Below are 15,929 nucleotides of genomic sequence, written 5' to 3' on the forward strand. Positions count from 1 at the left end.
ACTCAGAAGACAAGCCAAAAGATAAACAAAGAAAATAAAGAGATAATAAGATAAGCAAAGAAAACCTGTTAAAGAAGAGAGAATTTACATGGGTTGTCTATGTTTTTGTGGTTTCAAGCCCAGTTAGTAGAAAAATAAAATGATGTAACCTAGGAAGAGGATTCTGCATTTCCCTCATTTAGTTTACCCAACCTTTTCGTTGTGCTAATCTGTACTCTAATCAATTAAACTGTTGAATAACACCTTTGTCAGGTGGTATTCAAGTGGCATAAATAAAGTAGTTCAAGATTTCTCGTGGAATCTAAATTCCTGCAAGGAATTTTTTGGGCAAAACCGCAGCTTCAAAACGCACAGTAAAACACAGACTATCCCCTATCTCATGGAAAGATCCTGTATATGTGTCACACTTACATTTTATATCAGGATTAATGCCTTTAATATTTTCCCCGTTTTCTCTGCTGAATCCCATCTACAGGGACAATTATTGTTGTTTTTTTGTTGTTGTTTTTTTTTTGTTTTTGTTTTTGTTTTTGTTTTTGTTTTTGCTTTTGTTTTTGTTTTTTTTTACCTAGACACGCTCAAGTTTTGTTGCCATTTCACCCACTGAATTCTGTGCTGAACAATAATTACCAGCCCTACAAAGCCATGTTTCGTCTCTCGGCACCGAGGAATGAAGACACATTTCCACACCAAGCTGCGATTAGCTCTCCAGGGACAGAGTTTTCTTTGCCTCCTAATTCTTGCGGCTCCCTTCCCTCTTCCTCCTTACCGCAGCGATTTTCGAACAATAAACGCGTGTGGGTTTAATTTACACCTTTTCTTACACCTTCTGTTTTTAAGGGCGCACGGGGCACGCTCTTCCACCGCTTCTGCGCTCCCTCCTATGGAGTTGTTTCCCCCATTCCAGCGTGGAACGGGACAGCGCCTCGCCCTGTCTCCGGCCGCCCAGGCGGGACGAGGCGAGGGGCGCACGGCTCCGGGCTCCGGCGGCGGGGGAGCGCTCCGGGCAGGGTGCGGCTGCCGAGGGCTCGGGATAAGGCGGGATGCGGGCGGGATGCAGCGCCGCGAGGGGCGGGCGGGGGGCGGGGAGGGGTCGGCGCGGGGGGCGCGCAGGCGGGGCCGCGCCCGGCGGCGGGAGCGCGCTCGGCGGCGGGAGCTGCGATCCCGCCGGGGCACGGCCGCGCCGGCCATGGAGCCCTCGCCCAAAGACGGCGAGAGCGCGGCGGCCGCCGAGCCCGGCCGGGGCGGCACGGCCCCGTCCAGCGGGGTGGTGGTGCAGGTCCGGGAGAAGAAGGGCCCCCTGCGCGCCGCCATCCCCTACATGCCCTTCCCCGTGGCCGTCATCTGCCTCTTCCTCAACACCTTCGTGCCGGGGCTGGGTAAGGATGCTGCGGGAGGGAGCGAGGGAAGGCGGCCGGGGCTCGGGGTCCCTCTCTCACCTGCGGCTGCTTCGCCCCGGCGGGGCCGCCCGGGCTGCCGGGCCCCGCCGCGGCGGCAACTTTCCCCGACGGAACCGCGGGGAGGGCCGGAGGAACGGAGGGAGGGAGGCAGGAGCCCCTGCGCGAAGTTTCGGTCGGGGGCCGGGGCAGCGCCCTGCGGGGTCCCCAGGGAACCCACCGAGCAGAGCGGGCGAGGGTCGCGTTTTCCTCGGCGGGCAGCGGGGCTGGGGCAGCCGCCTGAGCCCGCTCTGCCACTCCGCGGGGCACGGGCGGTCCCCGGCCCCAGGGACAGATCAGACACACCCACCGCGCCTTGCGACCCCTCTGTTCTCGTCGGGCAAGGAGCGGGCGGGTAGAAGGGATTCGGCTGTTTGGGCTGTCGAGAACTGTGATTGCAGTCAGAGGACCAAAGCTCACGGTGGCCGCATCACTCGCTAGCTAGAGACGAGCTTTCAGAGCCCACCGTGCCGCGTTTTCTAAGGAGACCCCTGGAAAATGTTAGAACCGTTGTCCAGAGAAACTGGAGAGTCACAGTTTCTCAGTGTAAAGTCTCTGGTGTGCTCAGGTCCCCAAGATGTGGCTGCATCCTTTCTATATTTCCTTTTCCTCCACTTGAATTAGGAATTGCTTACTGCAAGAGGAGCTCAGAGTTTGAACACTACAAAAGCCCCTGGAATACAAGGCTAAATACAGATGTTCGAGATGGAAGCAAAATAACCACATTAATAAAAAACCAAAAACAAAACAAACCCAAACAAAATAATCAATGACTCATTAACCCATACCTCAAATCTCTCATAGTCCATTTCTGCTACTGTAGCCACCAAAGAAGCATTCCTTGCGATATGGGAGTATCCTCCACCTAGCCCTGCTTTTAAAGAGCTACTGCCTGCCTTTAATTGCTTTGTGTGCTTCAGGTGGCTTAATTCTTTAATAAATCAGAAATTCTTAAAGTTCTGGTTAAAGTACTACCCATGTGTGGGTGGGAGAGTGTGTGCAACATGTAGAAGCCATTGCTACTCCAGCGTGCTTGCTCTGAGCCTGTGGATGCATTCCAGAGGAAAACTTGCACCTTTTGCAATACCTCTGAGTTTTCCTGTGGAAGGACTGGTGTGTGCGCCTCCAGATGCAAACCACTGTGCTTGGGGTTCTTTGCACAGCCCTTTTGTGCAGCCACCTGAACAACCTCGAGTGATGAATCAAAGGCAAACTCTGGAGTTGAGTTCTCTCATGGGGCTTTAGGTTTCCTGGGGCTTAGTTTCCCACTCCGGAGAGAGAAGTTCAAAACCAGAGTTTTCAAAGCAAGTGCTGTTTTCTGTTGGCATTGAAGACACCACATCTTCACTGTAGACATACAGGAAAAAAGCCTGACTTACCACCCCTTTTTCCTTATCCAAATTATCTGACACTTCACAAAGCACACTAGAAAACCCTCAGTGTTCTCTAATCATCCCAGAAGGACAGACCCCATGAGCCATCCTGATGTTGAAATTGGCTTGAAGTGTGGTTCTCTGTCTGGAGTTCTTCTCTGGGTGCTGCTGGGGGTAGCCAGTGTTGTGCCTTCCCTCATACAGAAGGTGCCTAAACAAGAAGAGCAGATAGCCCTCCCTTCCTGAAGGTGAGAGTTCAGGGCTCCCAGTCCGTGCTGCTTGAAAGCCTGGGAGTTGAACATGGACTAAGCAGCTGTGTTGGCTGTGTAACCACTGACAGGCTGGACCAGCACGAAATGGTTTTTAATTTTATTTTTAATTCCATTTGGTTTTTTTTAAGAGGCGGAGGGTTTTTTTTAATTTTTTATTTTTTTAAAATTTGTTTGCCCTTTGATGCGGTGATTTCAGTGGTACAGTCTGGCTGACTGTGCCACTGTTGCACTCCTGGTGCCCTGTTGCAAAAGTCGCAAACCAAACAAACTACAGATGAAAAGGAATCCTTCCCTGTGACATCCCCACAGCCTGGCAAAATGCAGTGTTTTGGAGGTGCATCCCAAGCTCAGTATGCAAAGCATGGCATTTAGTTTGTACATAAATGTACTGTTCTGTTAATGAAGCTGCTAATATCACATGCATTTTGAGAGAAAACTTAGTCTGAGATGACACACCTGACTAGAATACAGCTATTTACAATCTCAGCCATATCCTGTCATGAATCACATAGCCCACACAGGAGGGGAAACAGGAGGATCACGAATCTACTAGCAGGCATGTTCAAGGTAAAAAGAGATTTTCTGTCATTGTTGCGCTTCAGCCCTCTCAATGAGCTGAGAATGCTTGTAAAATAGGGAAGATTTGCAGTGGTGTGAAGTATTCACATCAAGGATGTGAGCCTGTTCCCTGTGAAGTAAATGGCAAAATTCCCATCAGTTCTTGTAATGCAGATTTGTAACATGTTAAAATGATGTTTCACAGGCTCGCCATGTATTTCTGCCTGCTTAGCTGGAGAGTGTGACTGTGTTTAGGTGTTAGTGAAAGTCCTCTATTTCTCAGTCCCTAAATTCATCCCTCATCTGTTTTGCACGTAGTTGTCATTTGTGTGTAGACTCTGCAGTGCAATTGCAAAGAAGGGTCAGAGACCACCAGAGTACACAAGAAAATGGGCAACATTGAATAAATCAAGTTTTCCAATGCTTGGAGACTGGTGCATTTGAGGTTTTCATTAGTGCCCCGTGCCTCAGAGCAGTGATATCCAGATAGTAATTGCACTCGGATGCAGACTTCCAAATCCTTGGGCATTCTCTCACCATATGAAAGCCTCTTTTTTTTTTTTTTTTAGTTAAATTATCTTTGTTATGGAAGTCACCTTTGAGGGTGACATCTGAAAATTTAAAATATCTGGTTTATTTTTCCTTTGTGCTATTTATGTTTTGCAGTAGTACTCTATTTGGAGAGGAGAAGTAACACTTTCTCTTTTTTTATAGTCACTTTATTATCTTCAGTTGGTTAATTTTCAGAGTTTTATGTAATAACCCAGAACTGCAGGTTTTAAGGTGCATTGTAAACTGGGTTTTAACATTCCATACATGCTACATAAGATGTAGTTCATAGGAATTTTTTCATACATAGACGATGTGTTAACTATTCCCTTGCCAAAACTTAAAATTCAGGCCAAATGCAGTGTAAAAAAATTTGATTAGCCCATCTACTTGTAACCCTTTTTGCTGAATAGCCTTGAAATCACACATTCATTACAGTCGTTGTGATGGGCCACTTGGAAATGTTCTGGATCAGTCTCCCATGGTCCAGTGCAGTCTTTCTCATCTGTGTCTAACAGGGCTATAGGGCTGAGCTGCAAGGAACGTGTCCCAAGCTGAGGTTCATAAAAAGAATGGGTAGGAAGAAGAGGGAGGAGTCAACAGGTGCTGTGGCAAAAGCCATCGTGCCTTGGCTACCAGCGCTCCAGCTCTGCCCCAGGCATTGCAACCTCTGGTCTGGCTTGGGGTTTCTGGAGCAGGCTCTGAGGCATCAGGGCCAAATCGTGCAGTGATGAGCTCTGGAGAATGGGAGATGCAGCTGCCAGCAGAGCTGGAGGGTACCCAGTGCTGCCGTTCCTGCAGGATTGGGCGCTCCAGCCCGGACACGCCGCAGATGGCAAATGGGAGAAGGGCTGGCCGTGCCCTTTAGCTGGCAGACTGTGTTCTCCTGGAGCTGCCGTGTGCCAGTCAGCGTGGGACGAGATCTGGCTCCTTGTCATTCCCGGAGCTGAGACATGGGAATCTTGCCCTCCTTCCTCTCTGCTCTTCCTTCTCTCGACATCACGTGTGTGGGAGGGGGTAAACCGAGGGGGGGAACTTGAGGGAAATGTGAGAAGTGAGTGAAATTATCTGAAAGCCTGAGGTATTATCCAAGATTAATCCCTCCTGTCAGGAAGGGGGTGGACTTTTGGATCACAGCCTGCGTTATACATGTACACTATTTTTATGCAGGGAGTAATTGAAATACATGGCATAAAATGACGTTAGTGCAGGACAGGAGAGCAGCCACCCATGTGCCACGAAGACATGTGCCCATGTGCCAGCCTCTCACAGCAGCTACAGAAGGAAGGGGTGATTCCCAGCCCACTCAACTTTTTGCTTCCAGGGCTCCACAGTGCAGCTCTCCTGGTCCCGGGTGTGGCAGCTCTGTATCACGAGTCTTCTGCCATCTGTTTACTGATTCTTGAGAGAGTTCAAGCACTGCACCTTCAGCTGTGGGAATGTGGCTTTACCACTGGATTCATAGAAGCCAAGCATCTTCTCATTAGAAACCAAGGCTCTCCTGAGCAGAATGAGCTCTCCAAAGAGCTGAATAGAAAGTTGATGGGATAAGATCTGCATAAAATTACCAGTACCCATTTTATTTTTGTGGTCGCAATGGTAAATAGATGCCTCAAGCAAACATCCATCACCTTCATTATTGAAAGAAAGAATTTCAAGGAAAAAACACATTTTCTTGTCTATGGTAGAGCAAACAGTGCAATAAAGAAATTTGGACTTTCAGACATATGTGCATTAAAATCTCAGACTCCCTTTGGTATTTACAATCCTTTTAAATTGGTTTTTTCTTTCAAACATACAAACCAATGGATCTGTGTAATTTACAAGCTCATTTGTGGAAAACAAAGTTTTTTTCGAGTGTTTGTGTGAATTTTTGTTTCTGAACTTTACTGCTGCAGTTTTTTAGCTAACATTGCCTTTCAGCCTGTGCTGCTGGTAGTGTGCAGAAACAAGTTGTTTGTTCATGGGAGCATAATTAAACACAGCAAACCTATTGCCAGTAGACTTCACTCTATCTGGTTTTGTATTTTCCACTGAAAAGGTCAAGAAGTTCTTTATAAGTGATTTGTGCTTGTGCAAGGTGGGAAATGAGACCTGCAATAAAATGTGTGCATCCAGGTTTTACTGCTCCGTTACGGGTACAGTGGTATCAGCTGTAGATTATCCTCACAGTGAGGTAAAGTTGGGCTCAAGAATAACTGAATCTGAGTTTTCTGCACCGGTAGGTCTTTGTTCTTTTCAGTATGTAGAAGGCTATTTTATTTTGTTTTATTTTATTTTATTTTATTTTATTTTATTTTAATGACAGAGATTTAAGGGAGAAATCTAATTGTATCATATAACTTACCTGGCAGATGGTATTGAACAGTCATTCCACAATCACCACTGGGTAGTCTGGAATATTTTTGTTCCATGAAGTGTCTGGACCACCTAGAATGACAATCAATCCTGGAAAATTCAAAGGGGTTCACAGGTAATTAGTGATCTGAATAAATGCCAAAGTGTTTCAACTTTGTAGCTGCTTGATTGAGACAGTTTCACCTAGTGTAACTGACCAGAAAAAAAAGAAAAAAAGCTATTTTATCTGCTGAGGGACCTGATGTGGCCCCTCAGTTTAATCCAGTGTTGGACGGCACACTTTGCTGTATTTTAGGCAGAAAGATGCTTTCTGCTTTGCCCATAGTTGCCTAAATATTTAATGTATTCTTCTTCATCCCCTTCCTGTGTGTAACACTGGGTTCCTTCCTTGAGTTTGTCTCCCATCCATGAAGGTCACATGTGTACGTGCTGTCATACTCATCCTCCTCCTGTACAAATGCAGTTATGGGCACACACAGTAGAAGCTCTCCTGTGCCTTGTTCATGACCACATTCTCAAGTCACAGTCCAAATATTTAGAACTGTTTCTGTCCTTTGGTTTGTTTTTGCTCTTCCCTTGCTACAGTTGGTACAAGTCAACTGTTAAGCTGCACTTGCATTTGAAATGACTTTTTGGTTCATTTTGCTGTCAAGCTGCGCACTAACCCAGTGCTGCAGCCTTTGAATTGCTGTCCGTGCCAGACCAGCTAAAATGCAAACAAGTTTCTCTGCCTCCCTCATGCCTTCCGTTTCCACCAAAACAGAAAACAAAAGAAATGGCCAGGGACGTTTTTGTTCAGTGGTTTCTGTTCACTGCTGTTGTTGAAGCAGCTCTGTGGAGGTATTAATTTCTTAATGAACACATAAGGAGACAGGGTTTGCTCAGCATCTTGTAATCTTGTTTGTCATTTAATGCATTTGGACAGATGTACTTGATGATGAAGAGTGAAGGTGGGAGCAGACAGCAGAGAAGAGCTGTTAAATGGCCAAGTAAAGCAGCTGAATTTTAAGGTGGATTCAAGGCTGTTCCAGACAAAGGGTGATTCTCTTGTTCCAGAGAATCAAGTCCAGAAGGAGAAAAGTACATTTGCAGAGATTCAGTGAGAAGGCAAAAGAACTGAAACTTCTTGCAGCAAGGGAGAAAATGAATGAAAGGATTTGAAGATAAAAGTAACTTGCATGAGGAGAGTGCTTTTGACAGGTGAATTTTTCCTAGTTCTGGAGAGCAGGAAGGAAGTGAAACACTGCTCTGAAACAGTGGGTGTTGGAGAGATTTACAAAGCCTGATAAAGCACCATTGCCTGCAGCAGCTCACTGCCATTTAATCTCTCCACTATGAAAAGAACTTTGAGAGTTTCTGAACTGTTCAGGCTCATAAAGAGAGGACCAGGAAGCAGGAACCAGGTTCCTCAGGCTCTTCCTTACCCATGAAACTGTGTGGAGGAGCCTGAACACAAATACACCCACAATTGGCAGTGTTTGGCACAAAGGTGAATTTTAGAACCTGTGCCCAGTTTTGAATTGTGTGGAGAAACAAGTGATTGGATGGTAAAGGGATTCTCAAAAAGTCCTAAGGTTTGTAATAAGATCAAGTCAGTCTGACACAGGACATCCTTTCTCCTGTCTTAGGACTTGTCTTCGTTGCAGAGCTTCACAACTGTAAAGTGACACAGTGGCAGCACCACAGTGGATGAGCACAAACTTGGTTGTAGCACTGTGCAAAGATGCTGGTTAAAGACAAAACAGAATAGATTATTTCATTTGGAAGGGACCTACAATTATCATCTTGTCCAGCTGCCCACCCAGGTCAGGGCTGACTAAGATTAAGATTAGTATTAGTATTAATATTAACATTAACATTGTTAATGTTATTTAAGGCCATTGCCCAAATGGCTTTTAAACACTGACAGGCTTAGGGCCCAGCCTCACATGAGAAAGAAAAGTTTGTGTCATTGACCTTGCTTTAGAGCGTGCAGGAAGGTGAAACCTGAGTTTTCCTGCTTCTGCTGAAGATAAGGAGTTTTTTCATTAAGGGAAGAAGTTAATCCCTCTTCCCCTTCCCAGGGTTTTGAACATTTATGTTATCTAGGTAAGCCCAAAGTGAAAATAGTGTAAGAACTTAAGGAAAAAAATCACATGCCATTCTATCTAGTTATATTTCATTTGTTGATTTCTGATATTATAAACTTAGGTTTCAGTCTGTGTCAAGGAAAAAAAAAATTAAAATGGAATATTTTATTTAAAAAACTAATTTCCACAATTTGTTCTCTCTCCATCTTACCACTTAGAAGCTGCTCTCAACCCTCTTTCCTTCAGCAATGCAGACTGTGTAATAAAGGCAGCTCAAACTCAGTGTTTCCATTCCAAAGGAGTTACAGACCAAACAATTTCTCTCTAACTACTTGACAGCTCCTCAAAAGGCCTAGCAAAGCAACCCCGACTCACACAATATTTCCCCTGAGGCTCTTGATTAGATGAGAATCTTTGCTTTCAGGAAAAGAAAAAAATGTAACTCTTATGGCTGTGGAGCAGGATTTGAAGATAATGATCCTGTCTCAAATGAAAAAAAAAAAAAAAAAAAAAAAAAAAAAAAAAAAAAAGGAGGCCGTGGGAAGAAAGAATGAATTGCCTTTTTTTGTTTTTTTTTTTTTCAATTCTCAGTTTTGGAGAATCTGAGTCATGTTTTTTCAGCACTGGAAATGGCAATATTATACTGAGCTTTTAAATTTTATAGAGAGGATGCATTACTAACTAATTTACAGTTCTGCCATATTAGACAAAACCATGGACATCCATGTCTTTGAGCACAGCATCATGAAATACAGTAAATATAAATTAGGTGGTTGATGAAAACTGATGGGCAACTCAAATTAAAAATCCCAGTATAAACATACCCAAAGGATATGCCTGGAGTGGATCATGGTCAAATCTTATTAGAGGAAATGGTGAATACAATCAGTAGAACTCTTGGGAACATAATCACATTGCCTGCAGGGGTTCATCCTGTACTACATTTCCAACTTCAGAAGTAATGCTTATACAAAGAAATGTGCAGGGGAGCAAGGGCATCTTTGGGAACATGAATTTAAACAGGTCATTATCCAGCCTCTCACCAGGTTGTCATTCATCTGGGCTGAACTCTCAGCTGGCCACAAGTGTTGGTGAATATCCACACAAAACTTAAAAATGCTTTGAGATTGTGGATAATAATTTTGTTTTAGTTAAAACACAAACAAGTTTGTAAAGAATGCAAAAGGGCTGAATGGTCAAATTAATCTTGTGATTGTGTTGGGTAAAAAAATTCAATTGGACCAAATAAGAATGCTGTTTTAAAAAAGTGTTTGTACATTTTTAATAAGTGTTAGTGTTAATAAGCCTTTGAAGAACTGAGATATATTGTAGCCTAAAAAATAGATTATAATGACCCACAAGTTCACTATGTTAAAAAGTTCAGTAATTTAATGAAGTATGAATCATTATGTTTTTGTGAAAATATTTTACCTGAAATAAGCGAAATGATCACATTAGTATGGCACTGTCCATTGGAAATACTTTTGCTGGTTTAAGTTTAAAATATGTATTTATTTGCATACATATCTATTACATATGCCACTATGGTGAAATGAGATCATGGCATTAAAGGAAAGTCTCCTGTAGGCAGAAAACCATTTGTTGTATCTGTTTAAGAGCATTCATGAAAGAATGGATTTTAGACTTCATAAATTGGTTTTGTTAATCTGCTATTTTTAAAATACTTGCAAGACCTCTTCTGTTGCCATGACAATTTGATTTCCATAAACATGATATTTTGGATGTGACTGTCCAACAGTGTGTTTGCTGTGCTGTGTGGGGAAAGGAAATGGCAACTTGGCACCACAGAAATTACAATGCAGAGAGGCCCTCAGAGTCAGACCTCTCACTGAGAGTAGTCAGGACAAGTTCATTACAGTAAGAAAAAATATCAAGTTATTAAAAAATATCACGTATATATTTATCAAGTTAAAATATCAAGGATCAAGTTATATGTATTTATATTCACTGTAAATTAGATTTTTTTTCATATCTTCTTGTTTTGGAGTGAGGAAACTTCAAGTTTCCAATGAAAATTGGTTCCAAGAATGTGAAGACTAAATTCTGGCTAAAAGTATAGCTGGACCTTTTTGGATCTACACACACAAAGCAGCTCTAAGGACACAAAATTCTCATTGCCCTGCAACACACTCTGGATTCGCTGTCTTAGTGGAAGGGGTTCACAAAGGATTTAGGATGATGAGAAAGTGATGGTCAAAAAATGAGACATTTGTGAGGTTAGCCAGAGGAAAATCCCACCCTGGCTGAGGGATCAGCATGATTTCCCCATACTCTCCTTCTGTGTTTTTGAAATTATTGCAACAAACCAGACCCCTTTCAAAACTCATTTGCACCAGATTAGTTACTGAGAAATCCACTGAAAGACTTATGACATTTTTTCCAATGTAGTTAGACAATTTGATGAGTGTGGATTCTCTGGATTGGGCCATTAAATTACCTCTCTTGATCTGTTTAATTGTGAAAGCATAGCCAAATCTTTCTGTCTGCAGTGCAAATCTGATAATGCTTTTTTTTGCTGCATATCTTGCTGCTTTAGCTCTGCATCCGACAAACTGATCAATGCCAGGGAAGATTTAGCAAATTTTTTACAAAACAAAACCAAAACTTTTTTAAAAACAATATTTTAGACTCAGCATCACAGGATTTTTTTTTTCCTCCTACTGAAATTTCATTGTGGCTGCAGAGAGCTGGTGGGAGGGTTTCTTGTCTCATGTAAAAGAGCAAAAAGAGCACAGGGACTACAATCATTGTCAGTTGAGAGTTTCTTGTTTTCTCTTTTACAAGTCAGAATGTAATTTTATACATTGACTTGCGTCTGAGTACCTATTTCACTCAGTCCACCACACATCCCACAAAAACAATGTGGAAGTGGAGTCTCCTGACAGCCCTTTGGAGCTGACTCCCTGAGTTGATCTGACTTGGTTGCCGTTTTCTTGGTCAGCTGGACATGGGGAGCTGATTTTTGTGCCTGGAGAGCCAACCCCTTCCATGGGCATTGCCGCAGGACATCGTGTGTCTTTACACCCCCACTGCAGAGGTGTGGACAACTGCACACACACAGGGCAGAGCTTGAACCAAGCCAAGGGTGTGGAGAGCAGAATGGGGGCACTCTGGGCTCAGCCAGTCCATTGCACCAGCCCATCCCACCCAAATAACGCCTTACGCACAACAGCGCCAATGAGTGAACGCTCATTTTGGCCACAGCTAAGCCTCAGCATTTCCACTTTGGATGGAATTCAAGGCAGTGCAGATAAAAGTAGGATCTGTCTCCTTGTGCTGGGTGCAGCTGACACTTAGAAGAAACCTGTGGTGGAGCTGGGAATGGATTTTAGACCAAGCATGTGTTCCTGGGAACCACACCTGCTCAGCAATTACACAGGGAACCCTTCTTTTACTGAGGTTGTGATGATTAAACAGCAACAGTTCACCCTCGGTTGTACTGACACAAAGAATAAAAGATTTTTGTTCTGTGTATTAACTAAAACATGGTATTAACTAAAACTGGTCTCACATCAGTGCTTTCAGTCCACCAGATGTTCTTTCAGGCTCATTTATTCATTTAGTGCCAAGGCAGAACTGCACAGAAAGGGTATCCTCTTCCCAGTTGCTCTGTAGATTCCAGGTCACATTGCTTGGAACACCAGCCCATTATATGAACCAGTGCAGAACAGGTACAAAATGTTCCCACTGCAAGCTCAACTCCTTTGTCAGAACTGAGAACCCACAACTTACAGAGCAATGTGGTGTTGAGCCTCTGGAACTATTTTATCTCATCCCTGCTCACCTCTTTGGTTCTAGTAACATTGAGCTGGCCCCTTGAGGTTACTCCTGTCAATAAGTATTATTTACTGTAAAGAAGCATTGCAGAGCTGAGCTCTTTGCCCTTTCAACCAGGGAAGACCCTTTCCAAGTTGCAGTACCAAGCTGGACTCACTGAGAATTGTATTTCCCAAATTAGCCAGCAGCCAAAGCTAAAAATCTGGTTTATGCTGCATCATAAAATTTAATCTGCTTTCTCCCTTACAAATGTGGTTTTGTTTTAAATATTTATGACACTTCATCACACCCTAGTAAATGTTCTTCAGTACATTTTGTAAAAGGAATGATGCCTGAATGACATGATAGCTTACTCCAGGGACTGTGATTTAAGTTTTTCCTGAGAAGTTTAATATTTACTGGTTTGAGAAGTGCCAACAGGCAGTCAAGCAATGTTTTCATAGAATCATAGCATCGTTCAGGCTGAACAAGACCTTTAAGATCATCGAGTCCAAGCATTAATCCATCACAGCCAGCCCTAAACAACATCCCCAAGTGCCACATACACACAGCATCATTATTTCAGTAGCACTGTGAGGTGCAGACTACACTCAAGCCCTGTAATGATCCAGAAGGGAATGTTATGATATGAAGGAGAAGTATATTTCATACACTTAAGACTATCTGTAATCTGAGTGGAGAATTCAGGGGAAATACCCAGATTGTCCAGGAAGTCAGTGCAAAACTGCTGAGAGAATTTACATGGACTTCTTGCAATTTGGCACCCCAGATAATGCAGCCACACTTTAGTGCCATTAATCTCTTCCAGGAAAACTGTTATTAATGAACTACTTCCCTCACTCTTGGACTTTGTGTTCATTGAGAAGAGAGGTGTTGTCTGTGGGATGCATTAATGAAAACACAGTAAATACCTAGGATGGACAAAGCAGTTTTTAGTTTGGATGTGCTGGTTACTCCCTCACATGTTTCTATGATCTGCTTCATGCCTGTGAGAGATACAAACTCTCTTGCACACACGAGGGGCTTCAGCATGTTTTAGTTAGTATATGGCAAAAAAGAAAACCCACACCACACCCAAAGCCAGGCAAACACAGATGCAGCCCAGGCTTGCCATTTGCAAGAGCACTGATTTATATTGTGCTTTGTAGTTTAGTATTTACCAATATTTGCAGTAAGTAGGCTCTGTATTCCTTCTTGTTTGCACCACAGTTGTGCACAAAATGGGGCCTTACTGTGACCTTCAAATAATACCATTTTAAAATATATTATTTATACAACTATGTAGGTGACCATGGCACTGTACAGACAATGAAAAAAGGTCCTCTCCCAGAAGTCTGTGATAGAAATGTAACCTCAAGAGTCAGATCCAAGTTAAAAGAAGTCCTAATAAAAACACAAAATACAGTGTAATGAAAAGAAAAACATTTCCTTGAGTTGTATGTTTAAAAACAGAGTTTTAAAGGCACAGTTGGGACTTGTTTCTTAGCAACAGGGCTCATCTGAGCCCTGCAAATGCTGTCATGTTGGAAAAAGATACCCTCCAGAAGAGAAGCAATATGAAAAGAGCTAGAAACATCAAATTGAGATGTCTTCCTGCTGTTGCAGGAGCATTTCATCAGCATTGCAAAGCCTTCAGGCAACAACAAGGTCATTTTGATAAACTGTAATGATCAGAACAAAGAACTCCTCTTTACTTCTCTTTATCAACAGGGACGAGCAGTAAAAATATTATTTAAAAATAGGCACATTGGTATTACCATAAAGCACAGTTTGGGTTCTGCCATCCTCCTGTATCCGTAGAAACAGGGCTGTTTTCTGCACTGAGGGCAGGGGAGTCCTGCAGAACAAAGTCCTGGCTCTGTTGTGCCTCACTCTGTCAGTACCAGAAGTTTCAGAGGAAGATCTGTAATGCACAGAGTAAAATCCTACTGGCCTGTAGGAAGAGCTCCTCCTAAAGGAGTTGATTAGCTGGCCTGATACACCAAAGCAGGGGAATTTTTATAAGTATCATTTAATCAAAATAGATTAATGGCAAACGTATTTATTGGGCAGATTAGATGGGGTTCATGTAACCTGTGCACCTGAGTTGGTTGCCTTTATAATGTGAGAGGAAGAATTAGGTACTACCAGCATGTGACTCATCTCTTTAAACTAGGTTAAGTGAATCACACCCTCTGGGGGCTTCCATCTCTTTTTAGTGTTTTTTTTGTTTGTTTTTTTTTTGGTTTTTTTTTTTTTGTTTGTTTTTTGTTGTTGTTGTTTTTGTTTTGTGGGGTTTTTTTTTCTGTTGGTGTTTGTTTTTTTTTTTTTTCCTTCAAAGGGTAAGTGGCTCAGATCAAGACACCATCCTTGCAGACATCAGAAGTTAGGTCAGATGAAAGCTACCCATTATCTGGTTTGCAAAATGAGGCATTTGCTTCAATAGTTTCAAAACATTTCAGGCATTGCCCACACATCTTTCTGGATTTCATCTTGTCCTTACAAGAACTCAAGTAGTTCTGACCTCTGTGCTGTCTCCTAATGCATTCACATCTGCTGTGTCTCATGGAATTTGTGTATTTTTGAAACTCAGACCTCCTCTCTTTCTTATGAGTACTCAACATAAAACCCTATAATTTCTGTAATTTCCATCATTACAGAGTGCAGCTATTTGATAACTCTTTTCCAAAGCACGAGCTATTGAGAGGGAGGGAGGGAGGGAGGGAGGGAAGGTGACACATCTGTGAGAACATCCCAGAGAGATGTGCATGGAGAACCCATGGAGAGGAGAACTTCCTTGAAGTGACCACAAATCCTTTGTCACTCCCAATCAATCCTGCACTGTTCAGAGTGGGCAGAGGAAGAGAAATCAGGAATGAAAGAGTGAAGTGAAAGGTGAAGAAAACCTCCACCTGGGAGTGGAGGGAAAATTAAGGGGCAAGGGTCAGTCACATTTTGTTTCTCACTATCCAAACCTATTTTAATTGGCAATAAATTGATTTTCCCCAAGTCCAGTCTGTTTCACCTTTGACAATAATTGGTAAGTGATCCTGTTGTTCTTTACCTTGATCCACAAACCTTTTCAGTGTTATTTTTGCCATCTACCCTTTGGAAGGGAAGGGGAGTGAGAGAGTGGCTGGGTGGGTGTGTGGCAGCCAGCCATGGGCAGCTCACCACAGCACATCACCAATTTCTGTCCTGCTCTTCCATAGCATCCCTCCTTAGCCCAGCCTGCAAATCGTGAGGGCTTTGCTGACCCTGGAACACCTTGAGCATGTGTTCTCTCAGCACTGCTCACAGTGATACTTGGATTCCTTCCTTGAGGGATGTGCTGGGTGTTCACAATGTTTCTTTTTTTCATGCATTATCTAAGGAATAGAAAACATGAGAGAGGTCCTTGCATGCTCTGTATCAGTAGCATTGAGAGCTGCTCAATTTACCAGTGGGGTTGACAGGTGATCCCAGGGGACTCTTGAGAACTGGCTAGTGCCTCTCCTCACTTCACCCCAGCCATCCAGGATGGTGCCTGGCTGTAAT

General features: G+C 43.2%; 1 protein-coding gene across 6 annotated transcripts in view; it reads left to right on the forward strand.

Annotated features, from left to right (window-relative positions):
* Positions 1 to 1,141: 1,141 nt before the first annotated feature.
* Positions 1,142 to 15,929, forward strand: part of STUM (stum, mechanosensory transduction mediator homolog) — a 47,778-nt gene continuing 32,990 nt past the window's right edge. For all 6 annotated transcript variants that reach the window (XM_053974424.1, XM_053974423.1, XM_053974422.1 and 3 more), the window contains exon 1: positions 1,142 to 1,379. In XM_053974424.1, coding sequence (XP_053830399.1) covers positions 1,190 to 1,379 — 190 coding nt within the window. In that variant the 5' untranslated portion in view covers positions 1,142 to 1,189. The remainder of the gene's footprint in view (positions 1,380 to 15,929) is intronic.

The sequence above is a fragment of the Vidua macroura genome, chromosome 3 (genome assembly GCF_024509145.1).
Source record: "Vidua macroura isolate BioBank_ID:100142 chromosome 3, ASM2450914v1, whole genome shotgun sequence".
Classification (NCBI taxonomy): domain Eukaryota; kingdom Metazoa; phylum Chordata; class Aves; order Passeriformes; family Viduidae; genus Vidua; species Vidua macroura.